The 17,233-nt window shown below is 44.9% G+C and overlaps 1 protein-coding gene across 2 annotated transcripts in view; it reads right to left on the bottom strand.

The window, feature by feature from the left end:
- The window catches only part of TMCO4 (transmembrane and coiled-coil domains 4), a 91,785-nt gene extending 78,418 nt beyond the window's left edge, over nucleotides 1–13,367 (bottom strand). The window contains exons 1-3 of one of the 2 annotated variants that reach the window (XM_034753107.1): nucleotides 13,177–13,367; nucleotides 3,518–3,702; nucleotides 586–760 (exon numbers count right to left, since the gene is read on the bottom strand). In XM_034753107.1, coding sequence (XP_034608998.1) covers nucleotides 586–760; nucleotides 3,518–3,696 — 354 coding nt within the window. In that variant the 5' untranslated portion in view covers nucleotides 3,697–3,702; nucleotides 13,177–13,367. Of the gene's footprint in view, nucleotides 1–585; nucleotides 761–3,517; nucleotides 3,703–5,250; nucleotides 5,392–13,176 lie in introns of those variants that run through there. The other variant, XM_034753108.1, reaches the window with a different exon arrangement.
- Nucleotides 13,368–17,233: the final 3,866 nt, after the last annotated feature.

The raw sequence follows: 17,233 nt of genomic DNA, 5'->3' as shown, positions 1-17,233 counted from the left end.
CCATCATGTCTAAGGCCGGGTCTACACTACAAACTCACATTGGTATAAGTATGTTGCAGAGGCGGATTAACTATGCCCATGGGAGAAGCTCTCCTGGGTGGCGAAGTTGTGTCTTCAGTAAAGTGTAGACCTGCCTTAAGTGTTCCATTGATTTCAGTCAAATGTAGATGGGGAGGAGGAGGACAGAGCAGCAGTAGTATGGTAGCAGTGAAAGGGTTAATAGTTTTCCCTTTAGAACGAAGGGCTCTATGCACTGGGCGTACAGCACATTTTGAAGCAGAGAAGGTATCAAAGACTCTAGGCATCACTTATTCAGTGGAATCTAGCCAGGTCAGATGTCTAGCACTCACACTCTATAGGGATGGATGGATGAATGAATGGAGGGGTTGAAAGTCAGTCACTTTATTCGCCCCCCCCCCCCGTTGTTTTTTTTTTAAACAGAAGGTAACCTGCTGTTTTAAATACATATAGAATTAGGATTTACTATGCCCAATACACTAGAAAGAGAATTTCAACAACAGACAGGCAGCTCTGACACGGCCTTTATCCACAAGCCCAATGGAAGAGGAGAAGGGATGAACTTACTTGTGTAATGACGACTGGATTATTTGCCAAGACAGGATCCTTCAGTAAAATCTGAGCAAAGGTTTCTGCGCCCTCGCCACCCAAACCGCTGGTGAACGCAGTCATGGCAGGCAAGACGGTGTCTGACAACTCAAGCCATTTCACCAAGCCTTCAATGAACTCCATCCTAAAGGCGCTGCATGACAACACAAGCAATATGAGTCAAACATTTATCATTTCCTCTTTCCTAAGTCACCTTCATTTTAGACTCCAGGTAGGATTTGAAACGCTGATTAAAAGGCATTCAAGGCCCAGCCTTAGTCTTCAGCTTCTCCGCTTCAGTTTATTAAAGAAAGATGGTGAAAGCAAAGAAAATTTTTTTTTGTAGGGATATAAAAAATGCCCTGGGCTGTCAAGTGAAAGTTTTACGTCACTGTTTAAAGGTGACAGTGTGGTCTGGATATTAGAGTGCAGGACTACAAGTTAGCACTGCTGCATTGCAATCCTGGCTCTTTCATGTCACCTAGGACAAGTCACTTAACCTGTTTGTGCCCCTCTCTGTTTTAGGAAATCGAAACACTTGGATTCTTCACAAAGGTGGTGCAAGACATAATGTAATGCATGTAAAGCTGTGGTTCTCAAAGCTGGTCTGCCGCTTGTTCAGGGAAAGCCCCTGGCGGGCCGGGCCGGTTTGTTTACCTGCCGCATCCACAGGTTTGGCCGAACGTGGCTCCCACTGGCCGCAGTTTGCCACTCCAGGCCCATGAGAGCTGCAGGAAGTGGCGAGGGCCAAGGGATGTGCTGGCCACCCTTCTCGCAGCCCCCATTGGCCTGGAGCGGCGAACCGCGGCCAGTGGGAGCCGCGATCGGCCGAACCTGCGGACGCAGCCGGTAAACAAACCAGCCTGGCCTGCCAGCGGCTTTCCCTGAACAAGCCGCGGACCAGCTTTGAGAACCACTGATGTAAAGCACTTTAGAGATCTTTATTGATTTTTCTTGGCCTTTCACCGGGCCTTACTTTCAACTTCTAAAGATCTCTAGTTGTTCACACAAAAATCAAACCACCAATGAAAAGTCAGCAGAGATATCTGAACATGATCAGCCTTTTGTGTAGGTAAGGAAGCAGTCTGGAGTGGACAGTACCATTAACCTTTGTAGGCCTGGGGCTTGGCATCAGCAGTGTTAAGAGACTCATTTTGCAGTGAAGCATAAGGAAATTTTAGATGTAAAGGAAAGTAAATATGGTCAAGGAAATAACCAAGAAAACCCCTAATATCAGTCTTAGGCTGTATATCTCTCCTTACTGTTCCAATGCGCTATGGAAGCACAAACTCAATACGAATAATACTGTTACATTTCAGAGGCTCTGGCTGTGGGAATCAGAGAAATTGGGTTTAAAACAGCTGAAAATATAAGTCAAGACCTGCATTTTCTTCCCTGCCAGAAATTAACATTGTCTAAGCATCAAACATAAAGAAATGCATATGACTTGTAAGCTCTGTATTGACGTTCTGGGATATGGGCTCCCCTTGTGAGTTGCCGCGAATGGGGATGGGAGTAAGTGGCATGCTCACAGGGAAGAATAGTTAACCTGTCTCTGTACCAGCTGAATGCAATGCCCGCTGTCCTAATCCAGAATCTAAAGACACAACTGAGGCAGCCCGATAGTCCAGGACAGGAGTGGCCAACCTGCGCCTGAGAAGGAGCCAGAATTTACCAATGTACATTGCAAAAGAGCCACAGTAATATGTCAGCAGCCCCCCATCAGCTCCCCCCATGCCTCCCGCCCACTGGCAGCCCCGCCGCACCTCCCCCTCCCTCCCCGCACCTCCCAATCAGCTGTTTCATGGCGTGCAGGAGGCTTGGGGGCGTGGGAGGAGCGAGGGCATGGCAGGCTCAGGGAAGTGGGCGCAGGGCCTGTGGCAGAGTCAGGGGTTGAGCAGTGAGCACCCCCTGGCACATTGGAAAGTTGGCGCCTGTAGCTCCAGCCCCGGAGTCGGTGCCTAGACAAGGAGCCGCATATTAATTTCTGAAGAGCCGCATGTTGGCCACCCCGGTCCAGGAGTTTAAGGGAAGATTTGTTTCCATGTTTTATTCGTGGTTGTATGGTGTATTCGACACTGTAAGGAGAAAGGGTAAAATTTTCAAAAGTGCCAACGTGACTTGTGCCATTTTCAAAAGAGATTTAGGAGCTTAAGTTTCATTAAATGCCTTAGGGCTTGTCTATGTGGGGAAATAACTCTAGTGCTGTAGTTATACAGGTATTCCACCCCATGCGCACATGCTTATAATAAAAGACCATCCACACTAGGAGTGACACCTATAACTATAGCAATATAACCATAGTAGCACAGTCATGACAGTACATTTCCCAGTGCAGACAAGCCTTGAGATTTAAGCACCCGAGTCACTCGGGCACTTCCAAAAATTCTACCCAAAATCTCTTTCATGGATGCCCAGCTGATGCACATTTTCTTCATTTTGAGAAGATCTATAGGCATTTTGCAGGATCCGGGTAAACGCAACCTCTTTGATCAGAAAAAATACAGGCCACTGTTATCTTGGACGTGACAAACTCCTGCAAGATTTCACTGGGGAAAGCTCACAAGAAAGGTTTTTTCTGTAAGATTTCAGAGAGATCACAGGCTCGGGCCTTTCCTGAATCAGGGATGTACCTTCAAAAGCAAAGGATCTGAACCTGTGTGGAACCTCAATTCCCATAAACTTCAGCACCTCAAAGGAGCTGGTCTAAAACCTCTGATTTAACCAGCCTGCCGCATGGCATACTTAAGAGTCCTCTTCCTTGGCCTTTGGAAGGACAGCCTCATGCCACCACTAGAGCCAGCTTGGCGCTCTTTTCCTATATAATCTAATCTATCCCACGCACATGATTGGCTTGTTATCAGAATCTGTCTCAGCTACTGCACAAAATCTGCTTTGTGCACCATCCTACCTTTGCTCCTTTTCAGGAAACAAGCAAGCCAGAGATATCCCACAGAGAGCTGCGTATGCAAACCTTCCTGGTTCGCCCAGCTGTTTGCCCACAAGCTCACATGGCTCCTTTGCATCCGTCTGTTCAGCCATCCTGAGTCGTCTCCAAGCCCACCTGCTCCACTTCTGTTCCTCGGCCATTCTCACCTGTCATTTCAAAATAATGAAAAAAACAAAGGTATTTGAAAGTACTGAGGAAAGTGACTGATAGATTTTCCTTTCCAGTGATTGCACGTCCTGGCTCTGTCTTTGATTGAGTCTGCCAAGGGCAGCCTTGTGTGTTTACCCAATGGTGTGACATTGTACAAAACACACTCAATGTGGCTTCAGGCTTCACCTTGTCTTCACCTTCAACAATTATCAAGTGTTTCCATAATACAGTTAATTATTTACACTTTACACAACAGATCAGAAATCCACTTCAAGCTGCAAAGGATCTGGGCTCATTGAATACTAATGAAGCATATGCCTCACACAGGGAAACCACTAAATTAACATGTAGTACAAAAGCCCTGCCACTTATCACAATGACTAATTTATTGCAGTCTGGGAATTTATACACCTGCCCGTCCCCAAAACCAAATTACCCCTCTGTTCATTATGCTGGAAGCATTTTATTCAGGTAAGAAAGTTCAGCTCGGAAGCAGTCTCTGATTAAAGGGAAAACTTTTGTTTTCTAATGGACTTTCCTGTTGTGATTATTGGATTTTCTATATCCCATCCTGGAGTCTGGTGGCACCTTAAAGACTAACAGATTTATTTGGGCATAAGCTTTCGTGAGTAAAAACCTCACTTCTTCGGATGCATAGAGTGAAAGTTACAGATGCAGGCATTATATACTGACACATGGAGAGCAGGGGTGCTTACAGGAGTCTGGTGGCACCTTAAAGACTAACAGATTTATTTGGGCATAAGCTTTCGTGAGTAAAAACCTCACTTCTTCGGATGCATAGAGTGAAAGTTACAGATGCAGGCATTATATACTGACACATGGAGAGCAGGGAGTTACTTCACAAGTGGAGAACCAGTGTTGACAGGGCCAATTCAATCAGGGTGGATGTAGTCCACTCCCAATAATAGATGAGGAGGTGTCAATTCCAGGAGAGGAANGTGTTAGTCTGTATCCGCAAAAAGAACAGGAGTACTTGTGGCACCTTAGAGACTAACAAATTTATTAGAGCATAAGCTTTCGTGGACTACAGCCCACTTCTTCGGATGCATATTGGACAAGGAGTGGGCTGTAGTCCACAAAAGCTTATGCTCTAATAAATTTGTTAGTCTCTAAGGTGCCACAAGTACTCCTGTTCTTTTTGCGGATACAGACTAACACAGCTGCTACTCTGAAACTTGTTGTTTTTGTAGATACAGACTAACACGGCTACCCCCTGATACTTTATATCCCATCCTGCTTCCTATACTCTGCTCAAGGCTCTTTCTTCACTGCTCCCTTTGCATCCTTTGTCCACTGCCAGCTCAAGTCTGCTTGGCTCAACTTCCCAGTACGTGTTTCCTCAAAATAGTCTTGCGCTGGCCCTCTGCACAGGGATAAATTTCCTCCTATATTCTCCTTGCTCCTCTTTCAAATCCCCCATCTATTACCCCCAATTCTCCCACCCACCTGTTCCACAATGCTTATGTGTGTGGATTATACACCCCGCCCCCCCCACTGTGCTCTGTGTGTTAACCATAACATACCTATTTTTGCTGTTAAGGTCCAATCCCGTACCCAGTTAAGTTGATGGGGGTTCTGCTACCAATTTCATCAGCGGTGATTTCAGGATCAGAGTTTGTAAGATTTGTGATAGCAGGAACTTTTGTTCTGTTTTGATATATGCAACTTTGCTACCGTAATGCTTTAGGCACATCTATGCTGCTAGAGAAAGGAGGCTAATAATTTTGGCAATAACCAGAACAAAGGAAATCATAGAGTGGTGTAGATTTTCAAACATTTAGGGCATTTAACAATGGTAAAAGGGTGGGTTCCGATATGCAAATAGGCTTTTAAACCGCCAAACAACACATTAGGGCCCTGATTTGGCAAGAAAGTTGTATTCTTGCCTGCGCTTAAATTCCTAGCTGGGTGCTACCTGCAGCTAGGTGTGCCAGTCAAGGTGTGAAAAATGTTCCCTCTAGGTGTGCATCACGTGTGTGCTGGGCAAGGCATGAAGGACCTGATTCAAAGCTCATTGGAGTCAATGGAGAGACTCCCATGACTTTACCAGGCTTTGGGTGAGGCTCTAACTGGTCCAGGGCAAGCTTTAAGGCAGACTGCTGTGGCTAGCATTAATCAGACTAGGAATTTCAGAGTGGGCAGATGTGCACAGACAGCATCCATGTGACAATTTCTCATAAAGGAGTGCAGAATGGGACCAATCACCACGGGTGGGGTTGGGAAGGAATTTCCCCCCAGGACAGTGCCCTTGGGGGGTCATTTGCTAGGACCATATCGGTACATCTCACCTAAGTACTTTGATCTAATTCCAGATGTTGGGTTTAGCGTGTGGGTGGCTGGGTGGTATTAGAGGCCTGCGATAGACTGGTCTAACTAGATGATTTGACGGTCCCTTCTGACCTTAAACTCTCTGTTTAAAAAGAATAATTCATTAATCAGTATCCCAAGGCAGCCTGGGTTTGTCTGCAAAGGGGGAAGAGGGCTCCTCCCGATTCAGAATTGCCTTGATATTATTTCAGAAATATGTAAATTCAAGTCCTACCCTATGTAAGTGCTACTGTTTAAATGCCATGAAAATCCATCGCTCTCTTCAAGAGCTGGTGATCGCAATGACTCATGCCCCTGTCTTTCTGGAAACGGAGGCCCCTCCCATGTGCATCTCCTGGTTCTGTGACTTGACCATGCAGGTCTGAGGTATCTCAGTGCATTTCCATGGAAACAACACAACACAGGAACCCAAAGTCCATGAACGAACAAAATAATAAAACTGCACTAATTCTCTGTACGGACTAAGAAGGGCAGGAGCTGACACATGATTCCCAAAGGATTGAGCGGTCTCCTCAGCTCCATTGCTGGCCTTGGGTGAGGTTCCATCTTGGGCATGTGACGTTTGGGTCGGCACCGAGTCAGCACTTACTAGGTTAAGCTGTAACTCTGAAGAAGGGAGCTAAACCTTCCCCACTCGCTAACAGTTTTCTATGAAATCTCCAATGATAAAAAAGTCCCTATTTGTCTCACTGCCTCACATCCTTTTCCTTGTACGCTGCTGATCTATCATTCAGGCAGCTTGTCGTCTCTATGCCAGGCCACGTGTTCGGCCATGGTTTTCAAATGTGGACATGTGACTTGCAGATCTCCACCGCACTCACACCATTTAGCATAAGGCTTAGCAAAACCTGCACACTTCATATCATGTAGCTAATCACAAAGCTCTATTTTGGGGCAAACAAATCTATTGTACAGCATTAGCTAGAGTCTGATCCCCCTAAAGTGTCATCCTGACTCCAACTTCTTGAATAAATTGTTCCCATGAAATATCTCATATTTCAAGTGCCAGCAGTTTTTGCAAACCATAGCTTGGCATTTCTGTTATCAGCCCTACAGACTTGCAGATGTGAGCATATTATTATAACAAACAAATGACTGGAAAAATCCACTTGTTCCCAGTGAGAGCAAAGATTTTCTTGGCCAGTGAAAGGGCCCAAACTAGCAACTTCTGGAGAATTTAATACAGACCTAACTTTCCTGAGCAGTTCTTAGGATATTATGATGCTGGGTATTACAGGAAACCCTAAGAATGAAAGATTCCAGGGGGACGAAATAGCATCCAGGTGTCTCTGAAGAGACAAAAAGTTTCTTCTCCCTGCCAGCCACTAGAAGGGTGTGGGGAGTCACATTTATAGGGTACTATTATCCATAGGCTGACACCAAAAATGGAGCAACTGAGCAGGGTCTAGAGACAGTATCCTGGGAGAAATGCCATCTGCAGAAGCTGGGATTGCACAGTAGGTGTTTTCACCTTTACATTTAATTCCAGATATAATGTGTCTGCTAATTTTTTGACTGAACATACATTCCCGGAACACGAATGCTCCCATTCTGAACAAAGTTCAGTGTACTCCCTCAATTACTAAAAGTCACTCTCCCCTCCTTCATATGGGGAGCCCCTGTTTGTCCAGGAAGTTTCTGCACATTGTTTTCAATCTATTTATGATTACCTCATTCTTGACTCTAGTGTGTAGTACAGTCACCTGCACAATCTAATCTTTATTTCCTGCTAGTGTAACCAGTACAACCAACTGTAGAAATGACACTACAATAGCTTCTTTGTGCGTAACCTTATTCCATAAAACTCAACAAAGAGATCATTAAAAAAGGGATTTGCAAGTTTCGCACCAATGATGTTGAATTTGCTGAAAAGTTATTAAGGTTCTAAGAAGCCCTATTCTCTGTGTTCTGCCATCCGCAAATCAGAGCTTTGAGGTGATATTACGGGCAATAATTTTCTAAAGTGGGACCCCACAGTTAGGTATCTAAGTACACCTCTACCCGATATAACGCAACCCGATATAACATGAATTCAGATATACTGCGGTAAAGCAGCGCTCCAGTGGGACGGGGCTGCATACTCCGGCGGATCAAAGCAAGTTCGATATAACGCGGTTTCATCTATAATGCGGTAAGATTTTTTTGGCTCCCGAGGACAGCGTTATATCGGGGTAGAGGTGTATGTATAGGTATCCAGAAACAGCTGGATTTTCTGAAGTGCAGTGTCAGGAATAACAACATCTGGTTTAGTCAAATTCAACATATTGGCCTACCTGATAAACAATCACATCCTGCTGCTATTGAAATCAATGGGTAGAGCCCTGCAAATCCGTAGATATCCGTGAACCACACTTGCAGATCATGGATCAGATGCAAATACAAATTTTGTATCCACGCAGGGCTCTATCAACGGGAACTGCAGGAACTCAACACCTCTGAAAATCAGGCCACTTAGTTCGGTGCTAAGTTTGAAAATTTTGGCCTGGGTATTTTGCCACCGACTCCAACAGGAGTAAATTGGTTCCATAGGCAAGCTCAGATCCTGAGGATTATATTCGGCTTGTTTCACTGAAGTAGGTGCCCCTGTCTCAAGCAAGGTAATCCAACAGTCCAAAGCATTTCCATAATCTGAGCTGTCACTTGAAAATTTTTTACCAGCAGCTTTTCACATAAAGTGCCCTTTGTTGTCTTGAAAGGTGCTGTATTTTAGATAATGACTTCAGCAATCCTATTTAAAAAGTGAAATAATAATCATACATTAAAGCTTCACAGCTGTAAAACACTGGAGTGTTCCCTACTGGTGGAAAAGCAAACACAGGCATACTAGCTTCACATTCCCTCCTATGCTAGAATATAGATGCTTGGAACTGCCAACCAGCAGAACGGCTTAAATCCTTGGAACCCTCAAATGCACCTGAGCCATCTCATTAACCCAGTGGGGTTGCATCGGTGCAAAGGAAGCCACAATCTAGCTTTTAGTTTCTGAGTCTCATTCCCCAAGAAAAAAGGAGCAGGAATGATTAGAAGATAGGAAGCAGGGACCTTGGATGCTGGAGGGATGGACTGTCTTGCATCACACAACAATACCTGAGTAGCATTGAGGGGCTCTGTACTATCTCTCACTGTATTATTTGCTAAGAGCTGACAGCATGCTCAGAGCTGTATAGATCATGGAGGAAATCCCAACCAGTTTACAGTAAAAGACTCAAGGCCTGCAACTGGGTTGGCCTGGGCAGACTTTCTGACCACGTGGAGACTCACTGAAATCAGTGTGGCCTATGTGGTAGCAAAGATCTGCCCACATGGATCCGATTGAAAGATTAGGATATAATAGACATACACTAAACAATATTACAGACACACAGCGCCCAAGGTGACCATATGATGGATTCAATGCAAAGCAGGGGAGCATATTTAACAAACAAAATTATAACCAGATAACATATTCTTCTTCATGACCATTAAATAATACCTCCAGATTGCCTAGCATTGGGCTTGACTCTGCAAAACCTTACTCATGTAAGTGATCTTTAATCACAAGGGCCCCAGTCCAGGAAAGCCCTTTAGCGTGTGTGTAAGTCCCTTTCTATTTAGGAAACTATTTAAGTACATTTGTAACTTTAAGATGGTGTAAACTTCAATGGGATTGAGCACTTTCTTAAATTGGGGTGCTGTCCTGAAACGTGGCCATAAAAGAGCTCTGCTGGTGTCAACAGAATGAGGGAGATTTTATTTAGGTTTCCCTGATTTAATCTTTAGGAGGAAAGGCACAATAAGGTTAATGGAGGTCTTTGATAAGAGAATAGTTATGCCTTTTTCAATGATAAAACAAAAGCACTGCTGTCAATTTCTATCCCTCGGCTATTATCGGATGTGTAGAAATGCAAAGACTGACACACCGTATGAGACCAACAGACCATTTAGTCCACTATCCTCTTTCTAGCAGTCTCAGATGCCTCAGAGGAAAGTGAAAAAACCTCAGAAATGGGCAATTATAGAATAAACTGCCATTAAGGGAAATGTCTTTGTAACCTCAGGCAGTTAGTGATTGGCTTATCCCTTCAACCATGCGGGTTGTATCCCTTATATTTTTTAATCTTATCTAATGTAACTGTGGATGGTCTTACTATTCATACCAATGCCTTATTATTCCTGTAAATGCAGTTTGGACAAATGAATTAAAGGAACTTCAAATGGGTATTTTGGAAATTCTAATTTATACAGCAGTCACAAGAGTTATTTCAGATGCTGACAGAAAAATGCAATGCAACATTAAAAACATCTTATTCAGAGGAAGATTGTAATTTGCTATACCACCACCTAACTCTTATCTTTCATCAGTAGATCTCAAAGTTCCTCACAAACTTTTTAATGTATTTGTTATCCTCACAACACCCCTACATGGCAGGGAAGTGTCATGATCCTCATTTGTAAACGGAGGTACAGAGAGGCTAAGTGATTTGCCCAAGGTCACACAGGAAGCCTGTGGCAGAACAGGGAACTGAACCTGGATCTCTCAAGTCAGTGCCCTAACCACTAGACCCATCCTTCCTCTCGAAAAGCTGGTTAAGGCCATAATCTTGAAAACATTTATGAACATAAGCAGCTTTACGCACATGAGTTCTCTCATTAACTTCCACTGGACTATTCATATGAGTAAAGTCACACACAAGTTTAAGTGCTTGCATAATCTAGGTCCACGACGCAGAAGCACACAATAAATATTTACTTTTCAGAATGGATTATACATCCACATAAAACATACAAATATAATGTAAGAATTCCGCTGCAGAGCCATATACTTAATGTAAACCACAGAGTACTGGAATCAGGACAGTACCTGGAAAATCTCAGCTTTCTTTAAAAAAAAAAAAAAAAAAAGTTTTTGCTAGTACTAATGCTTGCGGAAAAAAGCTTAAAAACACACAGCATCCTAAAGACCTGACATTGATTACACCCCTCAACTGCCTTCCCCAGAAAGTCACCATCAAGGCTCTGTACAACTCAGCTCCTGCTGTCTCTGTTCGCATCTCACTGTACTCCCCCTTCACTCTGCCCACACCTAAGAAGCCCTAAAGGTTCAAAAACCCAAGAGGCAAATAAAAACAATCCAAAGTCTGTTTTATTTAAAAACTCATTATTTTAAAGACAAACTCATGATTTTTGCAGCCTGACTCACAAAATCTGAACATTTGGGGTTGACAGTATTGGTATTATTTTTATTGGGAACCTCACTGATCTCACTGGTCTTTAGATCAGGCCTTTTTTTTCCATTCGAGGTGCACAAAGGGCCAGCAAAAGGCCAACGAACACTTACATCTAATTTAAACCCTCAGAATAGGGATCAAGTGGGATTTATATGGTACATAGATCTTCCGTAGATTTTAAGGCCAGAATGGACCATTATGATAATCTAGTCTGACCTCATGTATAGCTCAGGCCACAGTACTTCACCCATTGAAGCTGTATCAAGCCTATAACTGCCTGTTCAAGCTAGATCAAGTTTTTAGAAAGATGGCTAATCTTGATTTAAAAATTTCAATGATGGAAAATCTACTACATCCCATAGTAAATTGTTCCAATGATTACCGTAATTACCCTCTCTGTTAAAGATGTATGACTTATTCCAAGTCTGAATTTGTCTATCTTCAGCTTTGTGCTGGTCCTCACAGGAGTAAATTTCACTTTCAGAGATCAACCAGAGACATTTAAGACAATAGGGGACCCATATCTGATCTTAAATTGGATATAATTTAATCCATAAATATGTGATAGTGTTTATTATAGTATCATGAGCTAGCCGTGTTAGTCTGTATCCACAAAAACAACAAGGAGTCTGGTGGCACCTTAAAGACTAGCAGATTTATTTGGGCATAAGCTTTCATGGGTAAAAAACCCACTTCTTCAGATGCAAGAAGTAGTAGTGGGTTTTCTACCCACGAAAGCTTATGCCCAAGTAAATCTGTTAGTGTTTAAGGTGCCACCGGACTCCCCATTTTTGTTTGTTTATTATAGTGTTTCCTGTGTAGTTATGTGCGAGCTTTTTATTTGAGTAAAATAAGTGTAAATATTGTTTTAGATAAGATGTTAGAAAATAATATTTAAAAACAAAACAAAACACACAGCACTTCCCTGGGGAGGAAATTGACATGAAGGAAACTTATTTTGGGGAGGGAGAGAAAAAGGACTAGATGCCTGCTACAGGAGGCCAGGGAGGGAAGCACTAACAGATTAATAGAAAGGGAGACGTTAGGTATGAGGCATGGGACGAGTGAAGGGAGAGTAGCGATGAGAGCAGAAACCAAGGCTCTGCACCGTTCTGCTCTAAGGTGTCTTGAAGGGAAGGTAGCAGGGAGCCAGACGGAGTGACAGGCCGCGGCCGTGTTTCAGTAAGATTCCAGGTGAGAAAGCACTTCTTATTAAAGCATGAAGATGGTTAAACGTGGAGCCGTACTGTGGGACACAGTAAAGCAGATGGTGGATCTCTGAGAGTGGGGAATGCATCAGTGCAAATACAATTCTTACCCCATGACTCCTAAACACCCACGTGGACAAGACTGCTTATACACAGGATTAGATCCAGAAACCAGATCCACCCAGGGTGCAGGAAGGCTCTTGTGTGCATGTGACCTGTTATCACTCACTGAACAGGTGCAAGGCTGGGGGTGATATGGAGTGAGGGTCCCATTTCCTCCATCTCCCCCCCCCCCTTTTCCAAAAACTTTTTACACTCACGCTGAATTCCCCGTCCAGGCTCCTGCTCCGACAGCAGCAGCTCCCCTGTGCCCCCCTAGGGTAACTAGCCGGGGCAGCAGAGTGCACGGTGCCCCAAAGGACTCAGACTCGGGGGGGCTCCAGCACCCCCACTCCCCTTAGGGGGTGAATGGGGGGGGGCAGCGAAGCCCTGTCTGAACCCGAGCCCCAATGTGGGGGGCGGGGGAGCCACCTCTGGATCTAGGCGCGTGAGGGCAACTCCCCGCCCTGATCCGCCTCCCCGGGGAGGGGAGCCCCCCTGCTCGGACCCCAGTGAGGGGGGCTCCCCCTGGACCCCGGGCTGGGGGAACCCCCCCCCCGCATGTCCAGGTCCGAGCCAGGCAGAAACAGCCCGTCCCTTGTCCTACCGTGCGTCTCCACCCGCAAACCGTCAGGGAGGCACCGCGCTAAGCCGCCATCGCCTCCCCTCTCTCCCGTCTCCTCAGGCCGGCTCGGTGCTCAACCCCACCCCGAGGCTCAGGGACGCCGAGAGGGCCCGAGTTACGCAGATCGCGTAGGGGGAGCTATTGCCGAACGGTGAATGCGGCGGCTGCCTGACGTAGCCAGCGCGGAGGAGCCACACGGCTACGCACAGTGCGTAACGGGAGAGGGGCGCTCCGGCTGGACTCTGAGCTCCAGCTTGGCCGTGTGGCTGGGCCCTTGGCAGGAGGTGGCTTGCTCCAGGCAGGGCCAGGCCCATTAAACACCATCGTAGTAGCATGAGATCACAACACAACTCTCCATAGCCTAGAACCGGGGGCTCCTAGCCTGACCCTCAGTTTCAGGCACTTGTGGAGCCAGAAACCTCAGTGCCCCCCCAGCTCTAACTCAGATGGGCCAGGATCCTCCCAGCCAGCCTGGGCTGCTCTCTGAAAGCAGGCCAGACCTGGCTTTTGCTGAGGACATTTCACAGTTTCAGGTGTCACCTGCCCTACGGGTCCTATGTAGACTTGAGTTTCAAAGGCTGATCCTGCAAACACATTAGAAGGATCTCAAATCACTTTCAGGAGCTATGGAGCAGAACCACTGACACAGTCCCCCAGAGAAAGGAACTGGCCTGCAACTTTGCCTTTTGGCTCCCCTACTAGAGCCATTGCACCAGGCCTGTGGGAAATGCAAGGGTGGGGGCAGCGGCAGAGAGAGAGAGAGAGAGGCGGAAGCAGTGAAATGAAATCTGCTCTGGCATGTAAATAGAACAGATACATTCCTAGGGCAGCAAAATATGAACAGTAAATTTAGGAACAGTTTACTGTGTGAGAGGTTTTGAGGCTACAAGGGTCATACACTTTCTAATTTAATAGATGAATCGATTTCAAGACCAGAAGGGACCATAGTGATCCTGCGTAACACAGGCCAGAAGTAATTTCTAGTAACCTAGTAATTTCTGCATCAAAACCACAGCTTCGTTGAGCTGCTAGAACAGGGGTGGCCAACCTGTGGCTCTGGAGCCACATGCGGCTCTTCAGAAGTTAATATGCGGCTCCTTGTCTAGGCACCGACTCCGAGGCTGGAGCTACAGGCGCCAACTTTCCAATGTGCCAGGGGGTGCTCACTGCTCAACCCCTGGCTCTGCCACAGGCCCTGCCCCCACTCCACCCCTTTTTCCCCTCAGTGACCTCACTCCTCCCTGCTCCCCCCCCCAGAGCCTCTTGCATGGCACGAAATAGCTGATCCGGAGGTGGGGGAGGGAGAGGGAGGCACTGATCGTTGGGGCTGCCGGTGGGTGGGGGGCGCTGGGTGCGGTGGGGGGGACAGACACTGATGGGGGGCTGCTGACATATTACTGTGGCTCTTTGGCAATGTACATTGGTAAATTCTGGCTCCTTCAGAGCATCTCTTTTAAAAAGATATTCAGTCTTGATTTAAAGATTCCAAGTGATGGAGAATCTCCTACATCCCTAGATTAGTTGTTCTAATGAGTAATTGCCTTCATTTAAAAATGTGCACCTGATTGTGAGTCTGAATTTTTCTAGTTTCAGCTTCCAACCACTATATCTCATGCTGCCTTTTTCTGCTAGATTAAAGAGCCAGCTACCTTCAGAATCTCTTCCCCCTGTAGACACTTGCAGATAGAATTGGCCAACTCAGGGGCTTTGGTTCGCAGGACATTTCGGTATTTTGCAATCTGTTTGTTCTTACTCAAAATGAAAGTAAATTTATTAAAATTTCTCAGCGAACTGGAAATTTCCCCCCTAAAATTTCATTTCAGAAAGAGGGAAACATGTGTTCCCAAAAGGAAATATGTGAAATTGACATTCTTGTCAGTTCCACCACTGCTATTCAGTTGGGGTTCCCAGTGCTGCCTGGCTTTCTCTGCTGTAGTCTGTGTACCCTATTTCAAGGAATGTTTTGTTGACTCTGTAATAGATTCGATGAATCAGTGTGCCTCAGCGAATTGGTAGTTTTGCTGGAAAATTTCTGATCAGCTGTCCTTGATCATGATCAAGTCATTCCTTAATCTTCGTTTGGATAAATTAAATAGTTACAGCTTTTTAAGTCTTTCATTACAAGGCATGTGTTCCAGACCACAAAACATTCTTGTAGCTCTTGTCTGAACCCTTTATAATTTTTCAACCTTCTTTTTGGTGTGTGAACACCAGAACTGGACTTACTGAGTCCAGTAGTCTTACTAATGCACTATTCAGAGATAATCCCTCCTCCCCACTCCTACTTGGGATTCCTCTTTTTATGCATCCAAGGATTGCATAAGTCGTCTTAGCCATAGCATCATAGTGGGAGCTCATGTTCAATTGGTTATCTACCATGATCCCCAAGTCTTTTTCAGTGTCACTGCATTCCAGGGTACAGTTCCCCATCATCTTTGTTCCTAGATGTAAGATCTTGCATCTGGCTTTATTAAAACTCACGTTGTTCAATGAGCCCACCCAACCAAGTGGTCCTGATTGGTCAGTATTGTCCTACTTGGCCACATGCCAAAGGTATGTGTCATGCATCCCAAGGGTATAACTGCCTATGGGCCAGAGTACAGTACTAGAATCCGGGTGTTTTCTAGGCCTACATCCTCCTGTGGCACTGACTCATTTTGTGGTTTGCGGAAGGCAATTTTAACTTCACTTCCTCAATTTGCTGTTGGTAAAGTGGGGATGATCATATTTATTTGTCTATCTCATGGGTGCGTTGTCAGGATTACTCAGGGTTTGTAAGCGCTGAATATGAAAAGTGCTGTGTAAATGTCAATGCCTCCTGATATCTATCAACTGTCATTCCTTTTCAGAGGCTGGACACCACTGCTGATCCATCTGCTTTTACCGTGCTTTTTTCATTGTTCAATTCTTCTCCATGGCATTGTCTCCTGCTTTGGCTGTGGGATTTCACTGTGCCAGGGGTTCTGTGCCTTTGAGTTCCTGCAAAGCTCATTATAAAATACCTTTTTTTCAATCAGTGTGACACATAGTTCTTGGCTTGGCAAATGTTAACACCCTCTGAGAAAGAGAAAGGGAGAGAGGAGTATATGTTACTCAGTACAGACCCACATTTTCTGGGTTTCTGTATTGAGATTGCAGCCTCGAAATCAAAGATGACTGACCTAGAGTGCATTTCTTATATAATACAACTCAGAGCCTTTGTACAGTCATTATTCTTGAGATTAAAGTTGGATAAGGAAATTTAAAACCTAAGAGGATCACTTAAAACAACAGTGTCAAAACTTTTTATTAATTAGGGGCCACAATGACAACTTATCAGAAGCCCAGGGGCTGTATCAAAGATGTATTAAGAGACAGATTGTGACCACCCTCATCCTTCAGTCAAAGGTAAAGCCAACAGAAAGGATAGCTCAGTGGTTTGAGCAGTGGCCTGCTAAACCCAGGGTTGTGAGTTCAATTCTTGAGGGGGTGATTTGGGGTAAAAATCTTTCTGGGGATTGGTCCTGCTTTGAGCAGCAGGTTGGACTAGATGACCTCCTGAGGTCCCTTCCAACCCTGATATTCTTTGAAGACTGAACTGTCCCACCTTGATCTAATTTGTCTTTTTCACCCCACTCTCAAATTATTTACTGACAGATCTTTACAATTGCAAATGGGTAATTGAAAATGTGCAATAAACCCCTGATTTACATATTTCCTCAGTGAATAATTCTTGGTCTTCAGAAGATTCACAGTTAGTTATGAATATCCCAAACTTGCAACTGGTCTGTGGTGAGTCATTACACAATTCATGTGGTAAATCAAATGCTTTCTGTTCCTTGACTAGATGAATCAGATAACTCACCAACATAGCATGAATTGTGAATTATCAACTCAAACATGTCACTTTTGGTGAATATAGAACATTCAGTCTTAACATTTATTTGTTATGAGTATTTGTGCTCGTAAAACTTAGGTGCTCAAATGGCAGTAAGAAGTGACAAGAGGATCACAGAAATGTAGGGCTGTAAGGAACCTCAGGAGTCAAGTAGTTCATGAA

This window comes from Trachemys scripta, chromosome 19 (genome assembly GCF_013100865.1).
Source record: "Trachemys scripta elegans isolate TJP31775 chromosome 19, CAS_Tse_1.0, whole genome shotgun sequence".
Lineage (NCBI taxonomy): Eukaryota > Metazoa > Chordata > Testudines > Emydidae > Trachemys > Trachemys scripta.
This window is presented reverse-complemented; position numbering and strand designations above follow the sequence as displayed.